The sequence below is a fragment of the Octodon degus genome, unplaced genomic scaffold (genome assembly GCF_000260255.1).
Source record: "Octodon degus isolate 3935 unplaced genomic scaffold, OctDeg1.0 scaffold00131, whole genome shotgun sequence".
Taxonomy (NCBI): Eukaryota; Metazoa; Chordata; class Mammalia; order Rodentia; family Octodontidae; genus Octodon; species Octodon degus.
This window is the reverse complement of record NW_004524707.1, coordinates 433,618-456,369: the sequence shown is the minus strand read 5'-3', so window position 1 is coordinate 456,369 and position 22,752 is coordinate 433,618. Positions and strand designations below refer to the sequence as shown.

The window sequence follows — 22,752 nt, the reverse complement described above, 5'->3', positions numbered from 1 at the left end:
AAAAAAAAAAAAAATCTCGTGGAGACTGTTGAAATCAGAGATTACAGGGGTCTTCTCGCTAATGGTATGCGCTTATTGGCTGACACAGCCATTGCCTGGCAAGCACAAGGGCCTGAGTTCAATCCCCGGTTCCGCCAAAAAAAAAAAAAAAAAAAAAAAAAATTCTGCCTGTAATTCTCTACTATTTTCATTTTGGGGGGATCCTTTTTAGTTTTTGTCTAATTATTACATGTGGTTATTTATGCAATTTTATGCTTCATTCTAAACCTTGAAATTTCTTACCAACTTTTTGTGAAGCCTCTTTGAAATTGTTAACACCTTAGCGTGTGTGACTCAGGGCCTTGAAAGAGGTTATTGTGAACAGCAAGATGAATGCCAGACTTGTTTTTTTTTTTTTTTAACCAGAACACATTCCCTGCAAATTAAGGCACAGATGAAACAGCAAATTCCTCTTGGCCAGGGCTTTGGTGAGGAAAAGGTAGATTTATGCAGGGTTTGCTCAAATTACAGGTGAGGGGACAGTAAAAGCGGTGTAGCTTTTGGCCAAATGAATGTCATATGATCTACCTGCAAATAAAACTTAGTTCTTTGTTGGAAAGGTGAGACCTTTGTGCTTTGCTGGGAATGGAAAAGATAAAGAAGAAAACAAAAACAATACACATACACCAAGTGTCAGTGTCAGTGTCAGTGGGAAACACATACTGGACATAACAGGCTGGCATTTCCTAGGCCTTTCTTATCAAGAGAAGGATAGCAAAAAGGAAAAGGTTCCAGGACTTTTTTTTTTTTTTTTAAATCTTTCATCAAAAATACCTGCTGCATAAATAAGGCTTGTAAGTAGATATTGGTCTGGAAGAAAACAAAATCATATATCTTCTGATTTCAAATAAACTGTATTGAGTTCTTTTATAATTCTGTGAGGCATACTCAAGTTTTGGGGAGTGTTTGGGTTTGCAGAGACCTTTGAAGACATTAAGAATTTTGTATTTTGAATTAAGAGTTTTGTGTGCCTATGCTAGGTGATAAAGGCCCAAGTCCCTGGTACCCTTTACATGGACAATTTCAGAAATATGAGGAGCAGCCTCTGTAGCGAATGGGAATATATGCTTTTCAGTGCTTTGCAACTTCTCTGGAAAGAAGTAGAAAACAAAAGCAGAAATTATAGGTGAGGAAGTGGACCCATGGAAGGTTTGTTTCTAAACCAAAGGTCATTCTGGAAACTTCAGGAATTTGAGAATAGCAGACAAGATTGGGTTCAGCCATGTGTAATATAGATCATCGCAGAAAAAAGCTTTATTTGGCAGTAAATTTTTCTTCCTTCATTTACAAGGAGTCTGCAGCCAGGCAGTTGAGAGCTGGTGTGACAGCTCTGTAGTTGGCATGGACCTAGGCTCCTTCTCCTTTAGTGGTTGCCCCACTGTCAGGCTTGTAAGACACTGCTATTGTAGCTGTGACATCTGTGCTCCAGACAGGAAGATGGGCAGAGCCAGAGGGCAGACTTCTGGTAGAACTCCTGCCCCTGCCTCATCCCTGAAATCTCTTCTGGAAGGTCTACCCCATCTGTAAAGAGGGTTGCTTTTCCAAAAATATAGAGGCTAAATATTAGCTGGACAAACCTTCTGCCATACCAAATGATCCTATTCTTAAGGGTATTATCAAGACTTAGATGGTTAGACTTTGGGATAGTGAAGGAAAGTAGTTCTGTTTGGTGAGCTTGATAATTGGATCAACAGTATTGAGGACATTTATACTAGGCACTGGGGTTATAACAGTAAATCAAGCATGGTCCCTCCCCTCACAGCCTAATGGGAAACAAAATGGGTTTTAAATAAGTCAAATTTAAATATGTTGAGTAATAATAAAGGGAAATAAAGAGTGCTTGGGATTATGGGACAGGAACAGATCTTAAGAATAGGAAAAGACTTACACATTGAGTTTTAAAGGATGCTTAGGAACCAGGTCAGAAAGTTGGTGATGGGGGTATAGGAGGCAAAGGACATAAGGGGAGGGCATATTCCAAGCAGACCAACTTCATATTGTTTTCCTTTTCTTCATTATTTTTCTTACTTCTTCATCAGAGAGAATCAGAATTTCTAAGCAACAAAGATAGCCAGAGACTAAGTAGTCTTTTTATTTTAAATGGCTAAAGGGACTACATCCTTTCTATTTGTTTTTCACTCCATCTAGATGAATGCCTGCCTCCGTAGGCTACACAGGAAGTGTTAGTAACCAAGGAAGGAGGTAGATGGATGATTGGGCACTCTGAAGTCCACTGCTCCAGCACAGATCTGGGTTTTTGTCACAGTGTGGGATTTTGGGAAGGCAAGGATTGGTTCTGACCATGAGGTGCTGATAAGATCCCATTCTACTTCCAGGAAGTGGACATTGTGGTGGCACCGTGTCAAGGCCTCAGGCCTGCAGTAGATGTTCTGGGTGACTTGGTGAATGATTTCTTGCCTGTGATAACCTATGCACTCCACAAAGATGAACTCTCTGAGAGGGATGAGCAAGAACTACAGGAAATCCGAAAGTATTTTTCCTTCCCCATATTCTTTTTCAAAGTGCCGAAGATGGAGATAATAGACTCCACTACCAGAACAGACAATGAAAGATCACCTTTGTATCGCCAGCTAATTGATCTGGGGTATCTGAGCACCACTCACTGGAACTGTGGCGCCCCTGGCCAGGACATCAAAGCTGAGAGCATGTTGGTGGAACAGAGTGAGAAGCTGAGACACTTGAGCACTTTTTCTCATCAGCTGTTGCAGGCCCGTCTGGTGGATGCAGCGACGGCCCTGAACCTGGTGCACTGCCACTGCCTTGACATCTTCATTAACCAGGCCTTTGATATGCAGCGGGACCTGCAGATTACTCCTAAAAGGCTAGAATACACTAGGAAAAAAGAGAATGAGCTGTATGAATCACTGATGAATATTGCTAACCGAAAGCAGGAAGAAATGAAGGATATGATTGTTGAGACTCTTAACACCATGAAGGAAGAACTTCTGGAAGATGCTACCAACATAGAGTTTAAAGGTATGTCCTAGAGAGTCAGATGGGGCAAAGTGGCTTTAAGAGCCTCCAACTCTATTCTAACTGGAAATTGGTTACATTGATTCTTAAGGTTATAGTAGGAGCCCACCTTAGCCAAGGCAGCCTTTCTTGGTCTCAGTAACTTTCCTGGAGGACTCCACTGTCATTCCTTATTTAGCAATAACTTTTAGTAAAAATTTATCCTAATAACTCTAATCTCCACTTTCTTTCTGTATTCCTGGATACCAGTGGAGCTGGCGAAGAACTGCTTGAAGAGTTTTACTGTGCCATACCTTTGCTCTGTCAGTATGGCCCAGGTGCCCTTATCATTTATGTATTTAGCAGTACTGGGCAAACCTAAGGCCTCACATGTGTTAGGCAAGCAATGTACCACTGAGCCAGCCTCATCTCCATCTTCTTATTTTCAGGGTCTCATTTTCCTGAAACAGAACTCAGGAGCATTCCCCAAAGTAGTGGCTTAGCTCTTCTGGCAGTTCTGTGCTTCACAAATGGCTATTTAATGCATTTGGGCAAAAGTGACTGGTCAGGTCTTTTAGCTTCCGAGACTTAGGTGCTGCTGCCTTTGTGTACTGACTGCTGTCTAAACCTCCATGCATGGATATAACTTTACTATCTATTAATTAAAATGGCACAATTTGCAAGTTACTCTTCAGATTTGCAATTGGGCATACATCCAAATCACCTGGGAGGCCTCCCCAAAATACTGGTGCTGAAGACAACTAAAGACTTAATCAGGATTTCTGACACAGCAGCTAATGTCTGTGTTTTTCAGAATCCTCCTTAGGTAGATTTTGCCTATCTTCATTTTTTTAGATGATGGAACTAAGGCTTAAATGGGTTAAGCAATTTGCTTAAGACCCACAGCTAGTAAGTGGTAGTAGAGGCAGGATTATCTAGACAGCTTTAATTTGTACTTTTAATTTGCATGTTTTATTGTCTCCCCTACTCTTCTCCCTTATATTGTGAATTGCACCGAGGAACTTGTCATGAGCTTCATGCCCAGCCCTTGTTAAAGTTTTTTTTTTTTTTTTTCTTTTAATCTTTGAGACAGGATCTTGCTGAATTGCTAAGTTGCTCAGACTGGGCTCAAACTTGGCTGTCCTGCCTCAGCCTCCCAGAGTATGGGATTACAGGTGTGTACCCCCAAGCCCAGCTTTTACTGCTTCTTAATGTACTCCCAGTTACTCTTGCTACTTCTTCTGGTACCCAGTTTCAAAGCATTCATACATTTTTAACTGTCTTTTTTTCCCTGTGTCCCTATGTTTAATTAGTTGCCAAGTACTGTTGAGTCTTCTTGCATATAGTAGTTTATATCCACTTGTGGTTTTCCATCCCATCATCTTTAATTGAATTTCTGGCCAGGGAGATGGCTTAGTAGAATAAGCGCTTCCCTGGCAAGCGCAAGGGCCTGAGTTCAATCCCCGGTTCTGGAAAAAAAAATAATAATAATTGAATTTCTGTTACCTAATCGATCCCCTTGACTCTTTTTCCTATACTTTATTGGCTTCATGTTCCTATAGATGAGTTTAAACTCCTCAGCCTAGTATTGAAAATCTTCCAAAGCCTATCCCTTACTGATTTTGCCAAGTCTTGTTTTCTATTATATACCTTCCTATAATTTTTATTTGGGTTGGTTGTAAATTCTTGTTGTCATGCGTATACTTCCTTACCTTTTCTTTGCTCATTCCCTGCCTTAAGCTTGAAAGTCTTTTATCTTTGAATTTCCAACTCTTACCTACCTATCTGTCAGGGCCTCTCCAAAAGCCATCTTTTCCACTCATCTTTTTTAGCTACTCAAAAGGTAGCTACTCACTTACCTAACCACAGCATGATCTGTACCAGCAAACACAGACTTGTAGGGTGTGTGTGTGTGTGTGTGTGTGTGTGTGTGTGTTGCACTGCTGGGGATCAAGCCCAGGGCTTCATGCATGCTAGGCAAGTACTCTACTACTGAGCTTCAATGATGAGAGCACCTGGGCCATGCAGACAGATTCTTGAATGCAACACATCTTGGGGAGTGGATAAGCGGGAGCTACGAGTTATATCATATTTATAAATATGAAAGAAATGTAGTTGGCTTTAGCAAAGATAAGATGCCCAATTTCTTATAAATCTTTCTAAAGATGAACAAAATATGCCTTTGGTAAGTTCCCATATCAGGGAGGAGTAGCTAAGAAACATGTGCCATGAAATTCTAGGAAGTCCTCTCGTATTTAGGTAAGGACACTGGAGCATTAACACTGGCACCAAACAGAATGAAGGGAAGTCAGGGCAGTGAGGTAAGGCAGACCAGAAAATATCTGTCTGTATCATTAGGTGTACCATTTGATGCCTGGGATGAGGCAGTTAGCTAAAGAGACACGAGAGTACCTGGGAACAAGTAGGCCAAGTGTGTGTGCATTTGTGGATCTACTGATCTAGGTGTGTTAAATACATGTTAAATACAGCTTGCATATCTGGCTCTACCTTGTTCTGAATCTGTTCCAAGCACTCTTGGGGCAATGATCAGGAGACTTAAAAGAGAGCCTACCACATATCCTTTGGAGCCAGATTTCTGTGACTATTATTTATCTTTCAATAAAGGAAAATGCATGTCTCCTACCCTTGGGTAAATGATAAACATGCTTTGTAAAATACTGTTGTATTTTTATTTTTATTTAATTAATTATTTTTATTTCCATAATTTTATTGAGAGACAAATAACAATGAGACAGTTTCAAATCAAATTGGTAGGACAGTTTCAATAATTAACACTTTTTTTTAAAATGGTAAAACATGCACACATAGTACTTAATTCAAAGGTACAAAGATTCCCCATGCCACCACCATCTAGTTCTCATATGTTCTTTTACATCCTACTTTTCACTTTTTCAATATATGTGTCTTAGAGCGTTTTCCAAAAGGTGCACACAAGTCTGTTTTCTTCCAGTGGACATACCTTAATTAATATATTTATTCTCTTACTGATGTACAGTTAGGTTTTTTCTTTTTGCTCTTACAGACTGTATATTGATCATCATGTTTGAGATTTGTAAGTATATATTTCTAGAAAGAGAATTCCTTGAAGCAAGTAGTTCAAAGGGTGTGTGAATTTTTTATTGTTGGTAAAAAATTTTGACAGATAATTGCCAGTTTTCCTCTGAAGAGGTAGTATCAAGTTAAATCTCCCCCAGTGAACTGGATAGTGCCCTTATAGTGGTGATCATTTTTTACTTGAATGCTTCTGTCTTGGTTACTTTTTCTTATTGCCAAGACAAAATACCTAATGCCCGAAGGTTTATTTACCTCATAGTTTGTGGAGGTTTCAGTCCATAATCAGCTGGCTGCATGCAAGGCGGTATGGCACTGGGCAACAGTTCAGAGCAGCAGAAGACAGCAAAAGCAGCAAGAGCGAAAAGGGGAAGAACAAACCTCTTCTCCTGCCTTCTATTGTCTGCAGGCTACCTGCCCTCCAGTGAGTATAGCGATCATACTATCTCCATGCCCCCCTCTTGCACAGGCTCAGGATGTTTACAAAGTGAGGAGCCTGGCCCCCTGCTGAGTCGGTTAAGCTTCTAAACTTCTCTAGTTGGCACAATGAACATCCTAGAGCAATAAGGGCATGTCCCCTACACCCCAGGATGCACAACTGCTGAGTTTCTTAGTTAAGCTTCTAGACTTCTCAAGTTGACACACCATTACAGCCTCTGCCAGGCTAACACAGTAGAGCTTTTCTTAATTCTGAGTGGTAGTGGCATGGTAGGGCCAACAAATGAGTTTTGCTCTTTTTTTTTTTTAATCTAGTAATTGATTAGGATAAAATTCCTGATTCTTGGATTCTTATTAATATGATAGGCAATGTGATAGTTTACAAACTTTGTAATCAGTGAGCTTTGGGTTCAAACGCTAGCTGTATTACTTCCTAACTACATATCCTCTTCATAGTACTCACTTTATTTTGTTTTCTGAGACTATTTCTTAATCTATAAACTATAACCAATAACATATACCTGGCAAAGTTATTGTGAAGATTATCTTCACGTATTAGTTACATATGTGAAATGTTATGTGTGCCTTTTAAATAATCTGCATTCCATTAATGTTTTCTTCCTTTCCATAAATGTGATTTGAAGCTAACAAAATCAACATCTCCTTTTAGACATAAGTGTTTCTCTTATGATCTTATCTGCCACAAGTAGTTGTTTTTGTTTTTTTGGAGATATGGTCTCGCTCTGTTGTCCAGGCAGGCTTTGAACCCACTGTGTAGCCCACACTGACCTTGAACTCATGATCCTCCTGCCTCAGTTTCCCAAGTGCTGGGATTACAGATGTGTGCCACTACACCCCGCTTGCCACAAGTAGTTGAACAGTACCTGGTCTCTCAAAGTTCATCAACCACCCGCGTCTTTTTTGTAGCCATCTTCTGGGCAGTTCAGTGGCTGTGTCTCAGGAGATCCCTGCCCTTTTCCCATACAACCAGCCAGCCCATTTCTTTGCCTCCACAGATGTCATTATCCCTGAGAATGGAGAACCAGTAGGCACCAGAGAGATCAAATGCTGCATTCGACAGATCCAGGAACTCATTATCTCCCGGCTTAATCAGGCAGTGGCTAACAAGCTGATCAGCTCAGTAGATTACTTACGTGAGAGCTTTGTCGGAACCTTGGAGCGGTGTCTGCAGAGCCTGGAGAAGTCACAGGATGTCTCAGTTCACATCACCAGTAATTATCTCAAACAGGTATGCAAAGAATAGTTGCTAAGATACCTTGTCACAGATAGTGGAACAGTTCACACATAATCTCCACTTCAAATTAGCCAGCATTTTTCCCTTTTAACTTTTTGCCTGTTCAGTTTGAATTTTATTTGTTCCTATCAAATGACCACCGTGAAGAAGGTGCTATTGAGCTATAAAATATGACACTTGAGAAACAAAGAAGTAAAAAAGGCCTAATTAGTTATAAAATAGATGATTAACATGAGTTGATTTTGTAATACATTGAAGGATAAATTTGGAAACCTTGAGACTGTTCTATATTCTCGAAGTAAATATTTGTTGCATTTAAAAATAGTCACTCTACTCAGAGCAGATTTCTTGTATGTATTCTCTTTCAGATCTTAAATGCCGCCTATCATGTTGAAGTCACGTTTCACTCAGGGTCCTCAGTTACAAGGATGCTCTGGGAGCAAATCAAGCAGGTAGGAATTAGAAAGAGAAAAAAATTGCTGTTCCTCATGGACTCATCTGTATCCTAGTCACTCTAGAAACCTAGTAGAGAAGAGACCTAGGAGCTGCTGTTGAGGTAGGGTATCCATGAGTTCTGGTTTGCCTTCCTGGAAAAATTAATGGTTTATGTCTGTTCTCAAACAGTTATTAACAGTGCTCCTTTAACTCTTAAAGTGGTAGGTTTAAATAATATTTCTTGTAGCTGTATGACTGTACTTCACTTGCTCCTTCATATCTCTTTTTCCAGGCTAAATGTCTCTCAGAATTAGATGTTGTCATTGCCAGAGGCCAAGAGTGTGGTTCTGACCTGGGTCTTATGTAGTTGGTTACTAATATTAAATTCAGGTACTTCAGTGACACTGAATTTAACTTGTAGGCAGGCCTACTGTTCTTCCTTTGGGCTGAGCCCTGAAATGGAGAGGAACCTAAACTTCATTTAGCACCTGTCTCAGGAGCCTGCTCCTAATGAATATATAGCCTGGAAAAAGGGGATTGTTGGGCCTTCTAGTAGTTCCTTTCTCCATCCCTCAGCGATCCCACTGTCCACATCTTGACAGATCATCCAGCGTATTGCATGGGTAAGCCCCCCTGCCATCACGCTGGAATGGAAGCGGAAGGTGGCCCAGGATGCCATTGAGAGCCTCAGCGCCTCCAAGCTGGCCAAGAGCATTTGCAGCCAATTCCGGACTCGGCTCAATAGTTCTCATGAGGCTTTTGCAGCCTCCTTGCGGCAGGTTGGTATGTAGGAAAAAAGGTACAGCAGGAATATACAGAACAGAGCCTCAGCCTTTGGCAGATGTGACACTTTCTATATAATTTTTTAAAAATGCATGAAACCCCACATTCTGGGGGACTGAGACAGGAGGATCATAAGTGAGTCTGACCCGGACAACAGCAAGACCACATCTTGGAATAAAAAAAATAAATTTAAGGGGCTGGGGATGTAGCTCAGTTCAAAGGTCCTGGGTTCAATCCCAGTTACTCCCCCCCACCCCCAAAAAAATCACTGTATTTTCTTTCTACTCTGTTAAAACATAATGTTATGCTATAGGAAATTTCATCAATAGGTTTTCATGTGGATATTTTCTAATTCTAGGGAGAGTAAAGGAGCCCAGTTAACCCCTACCCTTTCATTAAATAAGAAAAAAAATAGAGGAGGAATTTAGTTTATATAATATTTTAGACATGAATGCAGAAAGGGATATTTTCTAATTTCTATTATAGTTCACGGTTACATGATTTTTTATTTGCTTGTCTTTTGTGGGGATGAATGGATGTGATTATGAATCCCAGGGGGCAAAATTCTTATTTATTGATAGTGTGTGTACCAGTCTCTGTGCCAAGCACTTTACATATCCATGAACTTAGTTCTTATAATTACCCTATGGGGTATTGCTATTCTTATATAACAGGTGAGGAAGCTGAGGCTAGGGATGAGTACTCTGACGTTTTCTGTTTTATCTCAGCTGGAAGCTGGCCACTCAGGCCGGCTGGAGAAGACAGAAGATCTGTGGCTAAAGGTTCGGAAAGATCATGCCCCACGCCTGGCCCGCCTTTCTCTGGAGAGCCGGTCTTTACAGGACGTCTTGCTGCATGGTGAGTTCTTATTTTTTTCTAAGTAAATTGAAGTAAAGTTTGGGTTCTCTGAACCTTACGTCTAGCCTCCAAGGACCCCACTGTCCTCTGCCGCTTCCTTACAGATCTCCCTAAGCACTTACTGATGTGTTTTTGAATTCCTGAAGTCTGTTTGACCCTTATATTTATATATTTTAAATAACATGACCAAAGTTTAAGGTAACCAGCTAGGCTGCTTTCTGCTGGTTTACAGTGACTGCACTAGAATTTCTTCCCTTGGCATGATTGTGACTTCCTGACCTCTAAACAGAGGTTGTCCCATAAGCTCTTTCCCTCCTGTCTTAGCTCTGTTTTTCTGCCTTGTAGGTAAACCTAAACTGGGACAGGAACTGGGCCGGGGACAGTATGGTGTGGTATACCTGTGTGACAACTGGGGAGGACACTTCCCCTGTGCCCTCAAGTCGGTTGTTCCTCCTGATGAAAAGCACTGGAATGACCTGGCTTTGGAGTTTCACTACATGAGGTAGGTTCTGGTTTCATTCATTTTTATGGAAAAACAATCTAGAAAAGAAGCCTGAAGGTTGAAATGAGTTTTATACCAAGAGCTACAGCATGCCATGTCTCTCCATGCCTAGATTTCAAAATGTGTAGGCTAGTGTTTGTGGGACTCGCTCTCTGTAAGGCCATCACTGTCTTTGCTTCCTCTTTCCCCACCGTCTACAGAATCCTTGTTCAGTTATCTTTCTTCCGTAGTTATTAAGGCTTATTGGTTCTTAGCGTCCATGCTACTTTGCTCTGGGTGAAGAGGCCATTCTCTTTGTGCAGTCTGTGCTGAGGCCATTCCCTCTGGACTTGGACCTACTGTGGCCTTGGGCTTACTCCCTCCTCATCCCGGCCTGTCACGTAGCCCACTGTCTGCATTCCCACAGGTCCCTGCCGAAGCATGCGCGGTTGGTGGACCTCCACGGGTCCGTCATCGACTACAGCTATGGTGGTGGCTCCAGCATTGCCGTGCTGCTCATCATGGAGAGGCTGCACCGGGACCTCTACACAGGGCTCAAGGTGAGGTGGGGGCGTTGTAAGACCCAGCCAGACCCGTCACCTTCCTTCTGGTCTTTTATCCTTTCCCACTTTCTCAGAGCCTCTAGCTGTTGTTGGAGTACCAGGCTTTAACACACTTATTTCCAAAAAAGCTTAACTTGTTTATTGCCCCACTACATCGTTCACCATTTTGGCTTCTTATGGTGGTGGTCAAAATCTAGACTACTTAGAACAAAAAAGCTCCTGGAGCTATTCTTCTTTATCTTACTTTGTTTTCCTTGGAGAAACCCAGCTTTGTTTAGTCAACAAATATTTTATCAGCAATTACTTTGTATTAAGCACCAATAGTGACAGCAAAAAAATGTAATTGTTAGGACCGTCATGATGATGTGAAGTTTGAGTTTGACATGCATACCTCGATGGACAGGATCTAGAAAGATGGGAAAAGAGACCATAGTAGGGAAGGGGCAGCATAATACCAGAGCCCTCAAAGGCCAATAAAGACACTAAGCATGTGGGAGCATCTGCTTTTTCAGGGGAGTGGAGGGGAGATAATGTGCAAAGGATTAGAAGTAAATTATGTAAGACTTCACATGTTGAGAATTTCTTTCTTCTCTTTTTTTTTTTTTTTTGACAGAACCGGGGATTGAACTCAGGCCCTTGGCTTGCCAGGGAAGCGCTTATTCTATTGAGCCATCTCCCCAGCCCCACATGTTGAGAATTTCTGCAGAATTCAAATTTATTTTAGACAGTGAGAAGCTAAACAATCTTTACATTCTAACATAAACCCTAGTAAGGATCAGAGAAGACAGAAATCACTTATATGGCCTTAATTTTTTTTTTTTTTTAATGGTACCAAGAACCTCAGGACCTTGTACTTACCAAGCAAGTACTTGCGCCACTGAGCTATCTCCATGACAATTTATTTATTTATTTTTTTTAATGAATTGAAATACACAACTGAAGAACTGGGTAGAGGTGAAACCTTCAGTCTAATGTTACGTTTCCCTCACCAAAAACAGCTACCAAAAGGAAAACAGAAAAGTTTCTTTCATTTGTTCCTTCCATTGGAGCTGAGTGGAAGAGAAAAGCTGACCTCAGTGTATCTAGGTAGGCCCATCTCCCAGATACCCCTTGTACAGGTTTATAAAGAGCTTCCCAAAGTAGGACAGAGAAAGCAGAAATGCTTCCAAGAGGTGTGATGAAGGAGATTATTGTCCAAGTGATTTCCCTTTTTATCTCAGAGGATTTAAGCTTAGCAGTGTCTGATGCTTTTTGCAAGTGTGCTGGAGAATTCCATTCAGTCTTCTGAATAAGTGACATAACATTTTCTAGGAATTCAAGAGACCCTAATTAAAGTCATATGAGTAATTTTGGTATTTGAATCCATAAAAACAAGCCTGGGCTAACAAGGTTTGTCAAGAATGGAAGTAAATGCTTGAGGGACCTAAACAGTCACTTTGAGCTTTGGCAGTTCCAGAGCTGTTTACGTGTTAGAAATGACCTCATGCTTTAGTCATGCAGTTGCACCTCTCTTTGTCACATCTGAGGACTGCCCAGCTGTCCCAACTGCCGTTTGCAAAGGACTTTATCTGGCTTTGTGTTCTTTTTTTTTTTTTTAACCTGCTTTCCTCATCCCCTTTTCTTTCCCATGAACTTTTCTGTCCTCACGTGCCCTTGTGAAGTCTTTTAGTCCCTCATAGAAGGAAATCTCAGTTGGTTCAAGTGAGTTGGACTGAGATGTTGCTTTGTTTGTGGTAAGTAAGCTCTTTTGTCTCCCCAAGGCTGGGCTGACCCTGGAGACACGTTTGCAGATAGCAGTAGATGTGGTGGAGGGGGTCCGCTTCCTGCACAGCCAGGGACTTGTTCATCGTGATATCAAATTGAAAAATGTGCTGGTAAGTAACAGAGCTTACTTCTGTGGGCTAAGTGACCTTTTGGAAGGTGCACAGAAAAGTAGTCTGGTCCTTGTAAAAATCTAGGTGGAAAGTAGTAGAGTTCATAGCATACTGGATACATGGTGTTTGGACTTGAAGCTTACAGGAGTATTTCAACATAGCCTTACCTTATATTGTAAAGGTTTCCACCCTCTCCTATTGAATACTTTTTAATCTTACAGAAAAGCTACAATAATTGTACAGTGAGAACCCATACACCCTTATCAGTATGTGCTGTTTCTCCTGGTGTATTCACTTACTTTCTTACTCTCTTTTTCTCTATACATTCACATGCACACAGACACTTTTTTATTATACTTACATGAAAGGAAATTACAGTAAAATGTAACTCTTAAATACTTCACCATTATCTCCTAAGAATAAAGATAGTTTTCTATGGAAAATGTCATTATCACATCCAAGAAATTTAACATTAATATAATATTATTATTTAATATGTAATCTAGCCTGGCATGGTGGCTTATGCTGGAATCCCAGTAGTATGGGAGACTAAGGCAGAAAGGTTGGAAGTTCAAACCCACCCTGAGCAACTTAGTAGCTTAATGAGTTCCTGTCTCAAAAAAAAACATAAAGGGCTGGAATATAGCTCAGCATAAAGGTCCCAGGTTCAGTCCTCAGTGTCACACACACACACACACACACACACACACAGACTACATTAACTTATTTTAATCTCTCCTCCTTGCAAATATTCAGTTGCTCCAAAAATGGTCTGTTGAGCCGGGCATGGTAGCCCATGCCTATAATCCCAGGGCTTGGGAGGCTGAGGCAGGAGGATTGCTGCCAGTTTGGGCCAGCCTGGGATGCAAAGTGAGCTCAAGGCCAATCTTAGTGAGACCCTGTCTCAAAAAGAAAAAATTGTCTGTTAATTTGATCCAGGATCTAGGCCAAGGACCATGCAGGAAATTTTGTTGCTGTGCTTCTTCAGTCTCCTTCAATCTAGAGTAGTCTTTCTGCCTGTTTCAGCTTTTGTTACCCTGATACTTTTGAGGAGTCTAGGTCTTTGTTATTGGTTAGGGTTTGGTCCCAGATGCTGAATGATAGCTGAGTAAAGATATCTTAAAAGGTAAGATAGTCATGAGCTCAGCAGTTCTGTTATCTAAACTCTTTTGACGTATTCTTGAGAAAATTTCAGAGTATCATTAAGGTGTTTCTGACATTTCAGTGACATAAAGATAATACCAGTTGATCTTTAAAGGATGGGAAGGGGAAGATGCCCCTAAAATTATAGGCTAAAACCTAATAGCTAAATGAGATAGATTAGTCTCAAGGATTTTGGGGGGGATTTGGTTGTTCTTCTGTTTGTCATGGTGGTGGGGATTAAGCCCAGGGCCTTGCAGTTTTAGAGCCAAGCAGATAATTCTTTACTGAGCTGTACCTCCAGCTCTCTCTTGGATCCTCAGGACAGCAAACAGTTGGAATTTCAGGAATCTCCTCAACTGACAAGAAGACCTCTGTTTTTTGTTCTGGGCTCAGGAGAATAACCAAGAGCTAAAGAATCTCCCTCAGAGTACAGTATTTCTCTGAACCCTAGCTTATTTATTCTTCTAAGATTTATGAAAATTTATGCCAAGCACTAGGCCAAGTGCCAGGGATACAAAGATGAAAGAGGTCATCTTAGCCTTCAGGTGGATTATGGGGAGGAAGACAGTAACAGAAATGAATCTGGGGGTAGGAAAGTTGGAGAAAGATATTAACAATAGTACTTTGAGGTACCTATTTTAAGCTTAGGTGTATAACTAAGAGCTGTGTGCAGGATCAGAAGCAAGGTGACTATCATCCTGTTTTGTTGGCAGCTGGACAAACAGAACCGTGCCAAGATCACAGACTTAGGATTCTGCAAGCCAGAGGCCATGATGTCAGGCAGCATTGTGGGGACACCAATCCATATGGCCCCTGAACTTTTCACAGGTACAGCAAGGGGGCAGGGAGTGGGTTTGGGCAGGGCTAAAATAAGCATTCTGATGCTGCATACTATCCCTAGGCTGAGTAGTAGGCACAGGTACTCTTGGCAGGTCTGACATAGGCAAGGATGAAACCAGAGCAGGGAAACCTAAGGCAGATAAGGGGAAAGTACATAGTTAGAAGAAGTGCAAATGAGAGTCTTTTGGATGTCTCTGTGGCTTATTATGTCATACTTGCCTAAGTCAGTCTATTATTTGCTCATAAATAATTGAGTAATTCTTATGTAATAAAATTATCCTCTATCATTAAAGAGTTTACAATGTACATAGATATATTTTGGTGGTAATGCAATTTTGAAGCAGTATGTGATTAAATGCTAAAGTAATGGCTATATAATATACTGTTGGTGTTCAGCAAAGGTTGAAGTATTTGGTGGTTTTGTGGTAGAACTAGAATCTGATCTGGAAGAATTGGTGAGTGGAAAGGAAACTTATAGTGTGGACTTTGAGGGAGGTAGTGCATATGTTCTATTTTGTTTAATGCTTTCAATAATTCTGTGATGATGTGGAGGTATTTTTATGTCCATTTCATGGATAAAGTTGAGATCAGATTGATGAAGTGACTCACTCCAAAAACACTGAGCTAGAAGGCAGTGGTCCTAGAATCTGAATGTAGAGCTTTCTGTCTGCATTTTCCAACCACTTGTAATGAAGGAAAGAAACTTCTAGGGGTTGGAGAAGGGAAATACTGAGGAAAAAAAGTGCAGAATACAGATAAGGATGACAGGAAAAAAATGTCCTATTTGAGAACAGTGCCAAATAAAGTTGGAGATGAATACATTGAGCTTGTAGAGGAGTTTGTTCAAAAAGTCAGGAGCTATTGAGCTTTTGCCCAGGGGAGAGATAAAAAGACAGTGTTTATGGAATGTTCGCTCAGTGGGGATTTGAGTAACAAGTACTAATAAAAGGAGACCAGCTAGGTACTGGTTATCTCTAGGATTAGTGTGTAACATAGAGAAGTGATTTTCTTGAGATTGATTCAGGGTAAGAATAAGCAAGATTGTGTTATTAACTTGCTGAGTGATGAACAGAGTAGAATAATTAAAAGATGACTGTAAACTTCTGAGCCCAAGTGAATGGGGGCCATTGTTGTACTTTACCAGGGAGAACAGAAAGGTAATTGCAGGTCAGTCAGAGCACTTGTACCAGCTAAAATTAGCAGTGTGTCTGAATTTACTTCATTTTGTATATGTCTTCCCCCAGTTCTTCATTAAGTGATACACTTATGTAAGCATTAGAGAAAGGTAGACAGCTGTTTATTCTGCCCACATCTGAACCAAGTAGACAGTCATCAGTTTTTTTTCCCCTAAATTTATGTTGTTTTTATTTTTAATTTCTGTTCCCACTACTATTGCTCTATCTTGGCTGTTATTCATATTTAAAGTCTGTTGATTGGGGCTGGTGAGATGGCTCAGTGGTCTAAAGCACCTACTTAGAACAAGCTTAGCAAAGCACACGGACCGCGGTTCGATCCCCCAGCACCACATGCCAGCCAGCCCCGCCCCCTGGTGGGCTGAGCTGGCCACACACACACACATAAATAAATAAATAAAAATTAAAAAAAAATAAAGTCTGTTGACTATTTTTATTGCAGTCCACTTTTTTATTTATTTATTTATTTTTTTGTGGAACTGGAGATTGAACTCAGGTGCTTGCGCTTGCCAGGCAAGTGCTTAATCTACTGAGCTATCTCCCCAGCCCCCGCAGTCCACTTTGTTATCAGAATAATCTTTCTAAAATATTATAGTTTCTGGGTGTGGTGACACATGCCTATAATCCCAACTGCTTGGGAGACTGAGGCAGGAGGGTTGAAAGTTAAAGGCCTGTCCGGGCAACTCAGCAATACTTGTCTCAAAAATTAAAAAGGGTTGGGGATGTAGCTCAGTGTTACATTCCCAGGAACCAGCCCCAGTACTGTTAAAGAAATTAGGTTAAAACAGGTTACCACTGTGTAAAACATGTGACTTTCTACTGCCCATTAGATCCAGACTCTTCCCTTTGCCTTTAAAAATTGTTAGATATTGGGGCCAGGGATATAGCTTGGTGGCATAAGCTCCGACCTAGCAAGCACAAGGTGCTGAGTTTGATCCCTGGCATGGAGAAAAACAAATTGTTAGATATTGGCTCCCACATACTCCACCATCACACACCATGTAACCCAGTATTAATTATGCAGATGGCCATGAAGCCAAAAGGCATGACGCTCCATCCCCTTTGTCTAGTTCTGAGCTTGATGTTCTTTGTGCCTGGCTTTAACCTCTTGCTACAATAGTGTTCTGTTGTGAAATGGGATTATAAGTGTGCAATGCTGCATGGAGGGCTGTTACAAAAGGAAGTGGTGGTTAAAAGCCTTAGAGGAAAACATGTAATGACTTGCAGGTACAGTGTGGTGCATGCTGCTGCCTTTCGCTTCTTGACTCACTTTCTCATCCCTTCTTGCCATAGGGAAGTACGACAATTCCGTGGATGTCTACGCTTTTGGGATTCTTTTCTGGTATATCTGCTCAGGCTCTGTCAAGCTTCCTGAAGCATTTGAGAGGTGTGCTAGCAAAGACCACCTCTGGAACAACGTGCGGAAAGGTAAGAGCTACAAGCCCCACTCTGCCTTGACTCTGTTCTACTCCACAGGTGGACCACACTTACACCATCAGGGGATCTCAGAAAGACCCTCGTAAGTCAAACTTTTGCTTCCAGGCAACTCTGTATTGAAGCACTCAAAAGTGATTTTTTTTCTGTTAAACTTTCTAATTCTTCAATTTCCTATGCCAGTACATTCCAATTTCCCATCATTGTTCCATTCAGGTTCTAACTTGGATGTGCAGTGGAAGCCAAAGCTTGCATTCCTTAATGTTCTGTGTCCCAACTTGTATGATCAGCTCTTTGTATTGGGCCCATCTCACTAACTACTCTTTCATTTGATGGTGGTAGTACTGGAATTGAACCCATAGCCTTCACACTGAGATATATCCCAAGCCCTTTTTACTTGTTGAGAGAAAGTCTTGCAAAGTCACTGTGTTGCTCAGGTTGAACTCAAAGTTGTACAGCTCCTGCCTCAACATTCAAGGGATTACAGGCATGCACCACTGTGCCCTCTTCATCCACTGGACTTATCTTTGTGCTCCTCTCTCTAGGGGCCCGCCCAGAACGTCTGCCTGTATTTGATGAAGAGTGCTGGCAGTTGATGGAAGCCTGTTGGGATGGTGACCCCTCTAAGAGGCCTCTCCTGGGCATTGTGCAGCCCATGCTCCAGGGCATCATGGACCGCCTCTGCAAGTCAAGTTTTGAGCAGCCAAACAGAGGACTAGATGATTCTATTTGAAAGCAAAAACCTTCCGCCACTGTTTCTTTCTGTTCCCTCACCTTTGGCCAAGAGGAGAATTTGACATTATGCATTATAGGGCGCTTCTGGGGGACTTGGTGCTTGCTGGGCAGCTTGAGACCTTGCCAGACAGAGATAGCTCCTGGGTAGTAAGAAGCTGGACGGCTATTGAGCTGTTGGGGTAGTTCACTGATGCTCCATATGATTCCCTCAGCAAAAAGATTGTCTAATATGTGCAAAAATGGAACATGGGATGTTCTGGTCTCAAAACAGAAAAGGAGGCAAATGTTACCAGTGTCTGTTCACTGTATTATGTTTCTAAGACAAGAAGTAGAACACTGTAGTGGCAATAGTATTAAAACCATTATTTTTGTGATGTCAGCTCCCGCTAGGGATAATTTGATTCTACCCAGTGGTTAGGCCCACTTAGAAAATCTGACCTTAGTTCAGGATTCTATGAACATAAGGACAGAAAAGAAAATATTATGCTTGCCTGGTTCCTGCTGTCTATAACCAGGGATCTCAGGTTGTAACAGTCCAGCTAAAAAGCTAGAAATAAGCCTGCTCCTCCTCACTGTGCCAGTGTGTTTACATTTATAGGGCTACACACCCCTAATTTCTAGGGGAAGGATTTACTGTTACTTTACCAAGAGGCAAAAAAAAAAAAAAAAAAAAAAAGAGCATGTGCATATGTATGTATATATGTATATAACCTGTTGGATTTGAGTTACTGCTCACCCCAGAACCGAATCTGTTCTTCTGCCTGTGGGTCTTCCCTCTCAGCCCTCTGCTGGTCTCAGGTGGAGAGCTCCATGCTCTAGAGCACATGGTACTGGGGACAAGCATCTGAGCAGAACCGACCCACTGTGAAACATGTGGGTAAGCCTGGGAGTGGGAAAGGATCAGACCCATGGCCTGCACGCAGACCTCTGGAAGGGTACCGAGTGGTTTTCACAGAAACTCTTCTCTTTGTGTTTAAAATTAACACACTAATATATTTAAAGCTTAACCAATGGTTAAAAAGCCAAGGCTTCTATACTTTTTACCTATTTTAAATATAATCTGTTAGAAGGAAGAAGAGCCAGACCTCCCACCTAAAAAAAAAAAAAAAAAACCAACAAAAGAGAAGTCCAGTTCTGTGTCTTAGCATCTGGCAAGTACCCTGCCTCTGAGTCTGAGGAGAGAAACTGACTCCTGGCGGAGGCGGGGAAACAGTTGAAACATTGGTGCATCTCAGGTCTTGATTTCAAGCCTTCCTCCACAAAACTGTCCATGAGCTGTAGAAACACAGGTAGGTGAAGGAACAGACGCGGAGGTGGGCAGCCCCCGCACAGCTGTCCAATCTCAGGGGCTGTGGGCAGGCCCTCTGTCCAGCTCCAAAGTGTGAAGTAGGTCCCTGAGTAGGTGTTGAAGATGACTGTTACGCTAGTGCTGGGGTTTTCTAGGGTTGTTTGCAACCGAATGACCAGCTCTTGCCTATTAACAAAGTCTAAGCGGAGTATATAATAATTTTTATATAACTTTTAAAGTTCAGTTTTTGAACTTCAGCCACCCTAAGCTCTCATTATGATACATTTAAGCACAGGAGCAGTCTCAGCACTCGCAGCCCTTCAGAAACTTTATGTAATGCTATATACCTTTTTACATTCAAATGATAAAGTTAAGTGACTGACCAGTGTCTTTGGGCATTGGCTCCAACTTCATTTTGTAGACTGTTCAGCGTACCTCTTAGAATTTTAACACGTATTTAAGCTAGACGTCAGGCGTTCTACTTTCCTTGGCAATGACCTGTTGCCCTTCTGGCAATGATGATAGGGCTCTGGGAATCCATGTGTCAAGTTAAGAACTAAGTAGTTTGCTTGCCAAAGAGTCGTACATCTGTTCTATATGAAGTTTCAAGGACAGTCTTACATAGTTATTTCCCTTTTCCAGTCTGTGCTCTTAATTCTAGTATAATCGGAAGTCTATAGTTCCATTATGAAAGCCACATTTGGAATGTTCTTTGGAAGTCTTAGCTCAAGCTCCCGTTCACCATGGGAAGTTAAATTTTTTTCCAACCAGAGTCCTTTTCAGTTCATCTCCTGTGGCTTAGTCCACCCTCAGATACCAGTTTTCTAGCAGGTTGCCTACATTTTTACCTAGTGGAAAAGGCAAGGGGACTAATACTAGGTAAGGATATGAGCAGTTATTTTCATTGTAAAAAGTATTCTGAGAAAAGGTGCAAGATATGCCTGGAAGTGTCTGGGCCAACCAAAGTCTACATACGGATATTTGGGGCTGTTATTTAAATACTCAGCAGGCTGAGTGCTGGAATATGTACCCACGTGTGTATAATGTATGTGTACTTTTTTGTATAACATTGTTAGCTAATTTTAGACTTTTTCCCTTGGCACCCATTGTTATTAATATTATGGAATGCCATGAAATGTACTGTACTGTATACTACTTGAGAAGACACTAGATATTGTGAGAAGTGTGGCAGTACTTGGGTAGGACAGGGCATATCCCAACCAATATCCTGAGGCCCTTGCCTGCAAGTGTTGGTTGTCTGTGTTCCCAAGAGTTGAGGTGAGATTGTGGCTGAGGGAGGAAGGCGGGCCTGTCAGATTACCTTTACTGTGTTCAATCCTTCTAAAAAATGTAATGAGAGCAGTTTACCCCACCCAACATGATTACCTGGCCTCTTTCATGAGCTCCAAGTCTGGTCACTCATTTGGCTTCAGATCCAAGCAAGAGGCCTTCCTGCAGAGCAATCAGAAGAAACCACAGTGCAGCCTGGGCCCCTGGACCAGTGACCCTGTGCCTAGAGCTTGCAATGCAGGTGAGTGCTGCTGGTCCAGAGGAGGTGCCCATACGCAGACCCTGCCCCCTGCTCTCCCGCAGAGTGGATCCTTGACTGAGCAGGCCTTCCATAGCTCAGGACAAGAGGATTTTGCTGTTGTTCCCAGACCAAAGAGTCATATCTGACTCTATCACCTCTAAGAAGAGAGCCTAGGCAGCAGCTGCTTGTATTTTATTTTTTAAACACTAAATCTCAAAGAAGTAGTAGGAGAAAAGATATGTTACTACCACAGATAGAAATAGGAGAATGGTAGAACTCTTGGCCAGTAATCCGTCAGCTCCCAAATGGATTTTTATAACTTTGCTTGAACTGCCAAAAGAGGGCTTGGAGGGCTGAGAGGTAGCACAGTGGCAGAGTGCAGCCTTGCCTGTGCTTGGCCTTGGCTTCCAAGCCCAGTACCAAAAGCCCAAAGCAGGTGTGGGGAAATGTTTCTCTTGATGGGAGAATGGCTAGAGTGTCAAGGTTGGGAGGTGACAGCTACACTGAATGACATTTTATTTTTTGGCTTACTATTTAGCATTGAGAAGCCTAGAAAGGGGGTTTGTATGGTTACAGCAGCACCTTGAGATACTGAGGCACCCTCTGACCTTGATTTGTAGAGATGCCACACTTGGTATTGTACTGGGCCAATCAGGAAGCCTCTGAAGTCTGCACTGCACCACCAAAGGATGAACAGCCCTGGAAGTGTCCTTTACCAAAGATGAGTTGCTTTCTTTGAACTTTTGAAGCGTGCTTTTTGGATTTGCTGGCTCCAAAAAAACTCATTTTTCTTTAAAAGAAAATGAAGGTGTATTCTTCTGAATATAGGGGTAGGGTGGGACAGAGCTAGCTTGATAAAGAGGGTAGGAAGGAGTGGCCTTGAGGTGTTCATGTCATAGACTCCCTGGAGTTGTCAGATAGCACTATTGTTCTTAACTATTGTTTCATGTTTAACTTCTGCTTTGTTAACATCTAATCCAGCTGAGGTGATGGCAAAGGCCATGTGAGAATACCTGTCATTGAGAGGCCAGTTTGCTGAGAAAAGTGGTCACCAACAGCTTGTTGTCTTGTCTTTATGTAATGTTTTTTTGTTTGTGTTAAAGAACTAATATTTGTTACAGTGTTAAATAAAAGTGTAACATACTAAGTGTGTAGAATAAAAAGTGCAATAACAGAAGAAAAATACTTTGGCATAAACTCTCTATGCTCCCTCCTTCTTTGTGCTACCTGGCTCTGTTCATATTGTTACAGGACTACGTTAACTGTATTTTTAAGAGATTCGACTATGGGTTAAGTCTTTGCTTACATAATTTTTAATGGTTGGGTTTGGTTTTATAGAGTATTCTGTATCATTGTTAGGATTCACAAGTACAGGATGCGCTGTATAATAAAGATCACATTAACGTTGTTTTAGTTTTACATCTGTTTGGCTTTGGCTCTCCTTTACTACCTGTGTTAGGATGTTCCCTGATCATTCACTGGAAACTGTTGCTCCCTAACCTTCCATTGTATGGTCTTCTCCAGTCCTTATAATGGTTTGCTCCCCCCCCCACTTAACACAGTATTGGGGATCACATTCAGGGCTTATATTGAGCTACATCTCCAGCCTTGATTTATTTGTTTTTGAGGCAGTATCTCACTCAGTGGGTAAGTTTGTCAGGCTGGACTTAAAACTTGTGATCTTCCTAACTCAGCTTCCTCAAGTGTTGGGATTCCAAGCATGTATCATCACACCTGGCTCCATTGATCTTCCCACTGGGTACACCTTATACACCATCACTGGAGAACGGGGCAGGAAAGTGAGAGACAGGATTATG

At 41.6% G+C, this 22,752-nt stretch overlaps 1 protein-coding gene across 3 annotated transcripts in view; it reads left to right on the top strand.

Moving 5' to 3' along the window:
* Dstyk (dual serine/threonine and tyrosine protein kinase) overlaps nucleotides 1-22,354 on the top strand; it is a 52,492-nt gene extending 30,138 nt beyond the window's left edge. Inside the window, exons 3-14 of one of the 3 annotated variants that reach the window (XR_002818066.1) lie at nucleotides 2,376-3,036; nucleotides 7,539-7,771; nucleotides 8,146-8,229; nucleotides 8,815-8,991; nucleotides 9,724-9,853; nucleotides 10,199-10,355; nucleotides 10,762-10,894; nucleotides 12,658-12,771; nucleotides 14,628-14,742; nucleotides 17,241-17,375; nucleotides 17,927-20,935; nucleotides 21,556-22,354. Coding sequence is in view for 1 of the 3 variants with exons in the window: in XM_004641116.2 (XP_004641173.1) it covers nucleotides 2,376-3,036; nucleotides 7,539-7,771; nucleotides 8,146-8,229; nucleotides 8,815-8,991; nucleotides 9,724-9,853; nucleotides 10,199-10,355; nucleotides 10,762-10,894; nucleotides 12,658-12,771; nucleotides 14,628-14,742; nucleotides 17,241-17,375; nucleotides 17,927-18,114 (2,127 nt within the window). In the remaining 2 variants the exon portion in view is untranslated. Of the gene's footprint in view, nucleotides 1-2,375; nucleotides 3,037-7,538; nucleotides 7,772-8,145; nucleotides 8,230-8,814; nucleotides 8,992-9,723; nucleotides 9,854-10,198; nucleotides 10,356-10,761; nucleotides 10,895-12,657; nucleotides 12,772-14,627; nucleotides 14,743-17,240; nucleotides 17,376-17,926 lie in introns of all 3 variants that reach the window. The other 2 variants (XR_002818067.1, XM_004641116.2) reach the window with 2 other exon arrangements.
* Nucleotides 22,355-22,752: the final 398 nt, after the last annotated feature.